General features: G+C 42.0%; 2 protein-coding genes across 3 annotated transcripts in view; one reads left to right on the forward strand and one right to left on the reverse strand.

Annotated features, from left to right (window-relative positions):
* The window catches only part of map3k4 (mitogen-activated protein kinase kinase kinase 4), a 31,605-nt gene extending 31,156 nt beyond the window's left edge, over positions 1-449 (forward strand). For both annotated transcript variants that reach the window (XM_080849308.1, XM_080849309.1), the window contains exon 27: positions 183-449. In XM_080849308.1, the coding sequence (XP_080705434.1) occupies positions 183-203 (21 nt within the window). In that variant the 3' untranslated portion in view covers positions 204-449. The remainder of the gene's footprint in view (positions 1-182) is intronic.
* A 1,117-nt stretch (positions 450-1,566) lies between these two features.
* agpat4 (1-acylglycerol-3-phosphate O-acyltransferase 4 (lysophosphatidic acid acyltransferase, delta)) lies at positions 1,567-6,040 on the reverse strand (the record flags this gene model as incomplete). Its single annotated transcript, XM_080849276.1, is given in 9 exon segments — positions 1,567-1,614; positions 1,617-1,669; positions 2,220-2,418; positions 2,880-2,955; positions 3,458-3,560; positions 3,698-3,851; positions 4,668-4,829; positions 5,349-5,518; positions 5,821-6,040. Coding segments are annotated over 9 exon segments (1,143 nt in total). The 5' UTR covers positions 5,999-6,040.
* Between the last annotated feature and the right edge of the window lie 1,623 nt (positions 6,041-7,663).

Consider the following 7,663-nt stretch of genomic DNA (forward strand, 5'->3'; position numbering starts at 1 on the left):
CTCACACCAGCAATTTGTCAAACGTTTACGTTGCTGTACGTCCTCGATTAATGTAACGTTTGTGTCCATCTGCGTTTGGTCACATGGCCACTCCCGTGTGATTCGATCTGTGTGAATAGATGAGTGTGTGAGTGGGAGCAGAGCCCTGTAATCACCAGCCTGTCTACCTTCTGTCTCCGCAGGTTTGCACGGATGAGGAGTAGAGGGGGCGAGGAGCTCTCCCAGGCCTGTCTCTCACGTTTACAAAGTATAGCACTACTGTCTAAGGCATCTGCAAGGAACTGTGCTCTTCAGACACAGGAGAGGAGGAGGAAGAAGAGGAGGAAAAGAAAAAGACAAATGAGGAGGAAAGATTATATATATTTCAAAGAGGCCTCTGGCACACTGTGCAACACATGGACTGGTGGTGTGAACCCTTCCCAGTGGGCAAGTCTTACATGTATAGATGCGGAGAGGATTTTTAGGGTTTGGTGAGGGTGGGCTGGGTGGGAGAGGGCTCAGTGGAAATAAAATGGGAAGGGATATGTATTGTACATACTGTCAGAAAAAAGGATGAACTAAGATCCTTGTATAAAGAATATTGTAAAGCTTAAGTAATTATAGCCACATCTCTTGTTGGTGGTGATGGATTTTTTTTGTTTTTTTGTTTTGTTTTGGAATGAGAGCAAGTAGGCTGTCCTTTTTAACGAGATCAAAAAATTGAAGGCACTTTGATGAAAGCGGTGTCTCCTTTTTTCAGTGAGGAAAGACTGAGGTGTGTAAGGTGAGCTGGGGAGGGAGAGTTTCTGCAAAAAGAACTCCACCGGTTAAAGTAGAGGAGCTCTGAACACCCCCAAAAGTGGTGTTACATGCAGTGTTGTAAACCACAGTGGAGACTAAACGAGCTCACAGTGTCACGAAACAGGTCCTGCCCAAAGCAGACCCGCCCGCTGCAACATAAGGAAAATAAATAACGAAAGGTAAAATAAAAATGATTTTTTTTTTTATTGGACTTTTTTCGTCGTTCTTTTAAATTGTCTTTTTTTTTTTTTGCCTTGCCTGCAGAGCCCACTGTAAACAATTTGTATTTAAGCGTATAAAAAGAAAAATGGATGTGCTGCAATGCCCTGCTTTGCCAAGTAGCCAATGATGGCAAGCTTTGGAGAGCAGAGGTGTCTGAAGCGAACCCAAACCAAATAAGAGGAGAGAGAGAGAGAGAGAGAGAGAGATCTCCCTTTCTCCTGCTGCTGTACTCAACCCCTTTACATCACAGACCTACGCATACAAGCATCAACATTTCTGGTCCTCCGCTGCTTTTACGGTGTTTGCATTGTACAAAACAATATCAATAAAAAGAACAATTTTGTAAAAAAGAAAAAGCCATTTATTGGTCCTTTTTGGATGTATATTTTTTAATTTTTTGCATTGCAGGTTTACCCGATTAAGCAAATCAGTGTCAGCTTGTTTTCCAGCAGCGTACATAGAAGTGTATATTTTTTGGCCAGCTGGCCAAGTTGGTTGTAGTGTGCAAGCTCTTAGCTTAAATCATTGTGCACTTTGGAGATTTCTCTTGGCGATCGTTTCTCCTTAATTGTTGTTGAGTTGGGTTTCCTTGTTCCCGTAACTTGATCCCCTCTTGATCCCCTGTTGATCTCTGTCTGTCCAATCATCCAGCGCACGGCCACAGAACCTACCAGGGAAGATGCCAACCATTACCAACTGACATCCTATACTAAACAAGGAACACTTTAAATAAGACTGTGATGCAAAAGGATTATCAGATTATGCACCTCAGACATAAATATGGTACAAAAGATAGAAATATCTAAATATATTTCACACTTAACTGATCAAGTGACTGATCTAAGTGATGGACAATCCTCGTAATAAGTCCTTACATGACCTGAAACGTGCTACCATGTAACTACATGAGCAAAAAGCCAAACTTGCTATGAGTTGGTCAGATAACTGCAGAGCTAAACCTGGAACTCCTCCAAATCTGGAACACTAATGAAGAAAGTGACCTTTCAGGTTTTACTCTTGCGTTTACTGATAACGATAACTCGGATCCTGTTTTGTTGCATACCCTCCTGGGGACCTAATAGAGGACTTTCGTTTTTTTTTATTCATTTAAGAGATGCTTTATTTAGCAACCAATTTATAAAAGGTTTGTATCAGTAGCCTATGTCAGCTCCCTGGGAGTCAACCTATAGAGTTGTGTACTGAGTGAAGATGCCCACCTACGACACAGATGGTGAGGCTGCCGACGACCGTGAGCGTGGAGCCCGCCTGAAGCAGCCGGAGCAGCAGCAGGAGGAGGGGGTAGAGCAGCACACTGGCCCAGAAGAGCCAGTTGAGCAGGGCCCACGGCCGGCGAGCCGGGCTCATCACGGGCCCGGGGAAGCTACCCGTCTGGGCATACTGCTCCTGAAATGTGTCCTGGTGGAGTGCAAGCGCACAAATAGGTCAGTCAGAGGAAGGTTAGTCAGTCCACACACACACACACACACACAAAACACACAAGCGAACTGTTCTGAAATAAACACGGTCCGTACAGTCCACACAGGAAGGAAGTGGGGGTCAGGAATGTTTACTCTTGGTATTCTGCAAAGGCTCACTCCATATGAGCAAGTCTGTTCAGGTCTTTTAGCATAAAACCCCCCTTGGTGTGACCGGCAATGGAAACACATTTAATGTCAAATGAAATGAATGCACTAGCAACATTCATGAGGAAATACAGAGATCACAAAAACAGAAGATCAACACCTTTGAAGTAAACTAATGGTGTGAAAGATCAATTATTATTAGCAACAGCAACTCTTGTGTCTCAACTCACTCTGGTCTGTGCCTTAAAATATAACTGTCAGCAATTCCGAGGCCTAAAACAGCCAGTGTCTCACCTTTTCTTGGTAAAGTTTGTGAAGCCAGGCCGTACATTCAGCCTCGTCCTCTGGGATTGAGTCCAGAGGAATCCTCCTGTAGGAGGGCCGTACGCACACAGGAAGAAGAGGTTCAAAAAAGGTTGAACGGGTTTACCTTTTGTTTCCTTGAGCACTGCATCAAGGTAAAGCTTTTCAAACCTTTCCGTGAAATGACCTGAGCAATTAAGACACAAACGGAGAATTTCTGCTGGCAGTCGTGAAGTCTGTCTATGGAAATGCCATCATTGCCAGATATCCTGAGAGCACTTACTCACATATACCATAGCCCCCTTGAGCGGGCCTGTTTATAATTCTACAACAGAGCAGAGGCCTCAGATCGTAGGAGAATCATATGACTGACTGGTGAACACAAAGGTAACTGCTGTTGCTCTGAACTGAAGACTTTTTGTTTACCATGTGATGATGATGGCAAAATTGTAAGGAAAGCATTTTGATCCTTCACTGATAAACAGTAACATGGAAAATGCAGTTTTATTCATACACTCTGGGAAAGAATGAAGAGGTCCCATATGTTTTAGCTTTCCCCCATTCCTCACCTCACATAGAGATCAGCATAGTACTTTTTCCCACTTAAGATTCCCCGTAATGTCGGTGTTTCGTTGTTTCTGAAATTAAGTGTAGAATCGTACACAGCCGTAACTAAAGAGAAACACAAACGTGCATTAGCAAATGTCCATTCTCTCACTACATTCAACCAGTTCACATGGCATAGACCCCTCTGCCTGTCCATGGCAAGCCTTGCACACCTATACTGCCTTCAGCCACTGGTGCCTCACCTGTTCCTCGCAGGTTCTGCACGCTGACACAGAAGCCCTTAGTGCGTGGCAGGAGGTGGTGCTTCAGCTTGGGCAGCCTTTTGCTCTCTGCAACCTCCATGCTGATCTGGTGCTTCTTCTCAGTGAAGCGTGTGCCCTCACAGAACATCAGGAACTGAGAGAGAGCGAGAACAGAATAGAAGAGAAGAGGAGAGATAGAGAGAACAGAAGAGAAGAGGAGAGAGAGAGAACAGAATAGAAGAGGAGAGAGAGAGAACAGAAGAGAAGAGGAGAGAGAGAGAGAATAGAAGAGGAGAGATAGAGAGGACAGAAGAGATGAGATGAGAAGTGAAGGAGAGAAAGGGAGAGAAAGAGAGAGAGAGAGAGAACAGAATAGAAGAGGAGAGATAGAGAGAACAGAAGAGATGAGATGAGAAGAGAAGGAGAGAAAGAGAGAGAGAGAACAGAATAGCAGAGGAGAGATAGAGAGAACAGAAGAGATGAGATGAGAAGAGAAGGAGAGAAAGAGAGAGAGAGAGAGAGAGAGAGAACAGCCACACATTACATCAGGATCATAGATAAATGTATCACAGCCTCAGGCACCCTATAAGTGACTCTACAGAAGATATCTAGTGTCCCTACAAACCATACCATTGCAGAAGTTTGTCATTTACTTGGATTAGTATTGTACTTGAAGTACTTGAAGTATTGATAAATCATATTACTGTCTTCATATCTTTGTCAGTCCTAACCAGTTACTGTATTTAACATTAAATTACCAACCCCATCATTCATTCATCATTCATCCGTTAACATTCTCATTATGTCTTGAGAATTCAATTCATTGTTGTATTGGTTCTTTCTATTGGTAAGTATCAAGCTTTAAAACGAGAAAATCTCCCTTGAAGATTTCAAACAAAACTTCAGCCCTCAAGATGTTTGTGAAGCCAAGATAAAGCCATTTTGTGCCACGAGAGGAGTGAACTCTCACCCAGAAGTTCTCAGGGTAGTCCCGTAGGTTGAGCAAACTCTTGATCACGGTTCTACGGTCCTCCTCCCACTTCCTCTTACAGAACACAATCTCCTGGAAGTACCACATCCAGCCAATCAGGGGCACATATGCAAGCTCCTTCTTGGCCATGACCTTTGATGTCTGAAAGACAAGATGTTGGTGGTTGAGATAATATGGGGGTTACAAACTGGTCATTTCAAAATAATTAAACGATATAGAGAACCGACAAAATTATGTAGCAGTCGTCCATAATTCTATATGCATCAAACATCAAACAGTGTCTGCATGGTTTAGATGGCATCCCAATGTTTATGACTGGCACCCTGTTATGTAGTACTGGTCCAGACCATGACATACCTCAATATCAGTTCGTCTCAAAAACCTGATTCCATACTGTTTTAACAGAGAGTTTTACAATAAAGGTGAGAACATTATTCTCCATAACCTTAAACCTGAACTGATTAAAAACGTAACACTGATTACCAAGGGCTCGTCTACAAATTCCAGCCTCACCAGACTTGTTTTGAAAGTTCCACCCACACAATTTTTTCTGTAGTCAAACACAAATGACTTAATTCCCTGTTCACAACAGAACGATTACTTCAATATTAAGTTTGGTTACAAGTGCAATCAGCGTTTCAAATCTGAAAATATTCTTACCCCAAGAACGCCAAATCTCTCACAGAAGGTCCATCCACATAAGAAGTCAATCTCAAAGTTGTGGTTGAGGATGACGATGGCATTCTCTTTGCCGTACAGAGGGTAGCTCTCCGGGTCTGTGTAGAGCGTGCATTCTGTGCCAGACCACCATTCCAATAATGCCACCATCTCTGTCAAAAACAAGAACAAAAGAGCAAAACATTCAGGACCGGACTAGGGTATGAATCTAGAACACATACAGTATGGTGTCGCTATCTCTTCCAGAATGACATAAAATTTGGAGGGAATTCATTTTGTGTGTTAATTCAATGCCATCACCAAAGCCTAATCACAATCATGTGGTACACTTTTAACCTGGCATTTCTAGACCTCATATTAAACAGGGAGCTGTATTATGGTATGACAGCACCAGGCTATCCAAATGTGCCAAACGAACAGGCAAAACCTGATGCTAGCTAAGCTAGTCACTCACGGCTGGAGATGCAGTAGCCCAGTCTGCAGTTGATCTTGCGGGCCAGCTGTCTGTTGATGGCCCAGAGGGGAAGCGTGCAGAGCTGCAGCAGGTTGACCAGCAGGCCGCTGACCAGGAACACGTAGCAGAGGAGCAGGTGACAGAGGAACTGGGACTTCAGCAGCTGCAGCAGCCCCATACTGGGAATGCTGGTCCACCTTCCCCAAAGTGATTGGTCTATATCCTGTGAAGGCCCAACGGTCTTTTCTTTTAGGGCATGTTAAGGGTTGGGAGGGTTACTTTTGAAATGTAATACGTTACAGATTACAAATGAAACTAATAACTATTTGAATAACTTCATCAAAGTAATGTAATTAATTACATTTGTTTACTTTTTGATTGTCATAAGAAAGGCAGTGCAAAATGAATTAAGAGAACCAAAAATCAAAAGCAACCCTCAAAATTTGACTACCAAATGAATGGAGTCTGTCTAGACAGCGAAAAAAAGATGCACAGTAAAATAATAAATGTTGTCCTACATATTATACTATCCTAATATTCAGATGTAACCTATTTGCAATCACCAAAATGTTGATTAGTAACTAATATTATTATTATTTTAAACCGTAACGAATTACAATTACATTTGTTTTGTAATTTAATTACGTACAGTAATTACATTACATGTGACTAGTAACTTACCAACCATGCGCAAGGAAGACATACCCAACTGTCTGATAATTGCCCTTCTGGCAGGAAGGCTCTTAAAACCGTGTAGTGGTCCTGTCTGAATCAATCGGAAGTTTGGCAAAGTGCTTCCATTCTTCACTGTCTCAGTGGGAGCCCAATTAGATGTATAGCGATACCCTGCCTAAACCCTAATCTCCAGCCCACTCTTCCACAATAGAAAGATATTTATATCAATCAGTGGATGTCAATCCTACTTTTTAGCAATCAGGAGTAATGATGGCCGTAAGTGTACTGCCCAGGCTAGTGATACAGAGAAAACAAGGGGAGGGAGCCAGCTTCAAAACAGATGAGGGTGAGATAAAAATCTTATTTTATCTCCTCCATCTGAAACATTTACTTATAGTGAAATATCTGTTTTAGCCCTTTGAGGGGAACTATGTGTGAATCACAGAGGTGAGCAGCTGGATTGGTTTACCCTGTAGGAGTCCCTAATCTGATTACTTCCACACCAGAGAGGACATTAGACTGGACAAATTAGATTGGCATTGCTTAGCATTATGTCACAGCATGAGACTGCATCAGATTTGTAAATGCAGGCAAATGTTGACAGAAAAAGCTTCAACCGAACAAATGTAAATTATGATGTTAGAGTAGCCAGCGGGTACAGTGCTGTGCAGTGAGTAAACTTCACTCCTCAACACCTCATAAGGAAACCTTGGGATTTTTTAACCTGGGCATTACTTTCCCAGCTTTTTTAGTCTTTTTGGTAAATTGAGTATTTACCAGTATTTATCTAAAATTGAATTAGAACAATTAGTATGGCCTATACAATGTAGTCCTATGGGGCATGCAGCTGCATCAAAGTAAACCACTTTTTCTCAGCACTGACAGGCTCCTAATGTAATTATAAGTGTCTGACTACTTGGAAAGGGTCCCTAATGAAATAGACATGTGTCTGTTTACCTCAAGTTACGAATAGAAAAGGACTGCAGCACTAACAGCAAGTTCCAAGTGGTGCCTTTTTAAATTTGAAAAGTTAAAATTTAAGATACATTTAATCGACACTTTTCAAATAGCCAGGGAGTAAAGACTAGAATAAGAAGTAGTTCAAATGAGAACAAGTTGTTTTGTGTTCTCAGACTTATATTATCAAATTTAATGAAATTTCTAAATG

The sequence above is a fragment of the Sprattus sprattus genome (genome assembly GCF_963457725.1).
Source record: "Sprattus sprattus genome assembly, chromosome: 12".
NCBI classification, from domain to species: Eukaryota; Metazoa; Chordata; class Actinopteri; order Clupeiformes; family Clupeidae; genus Sprattus; species Sprattus sprattus.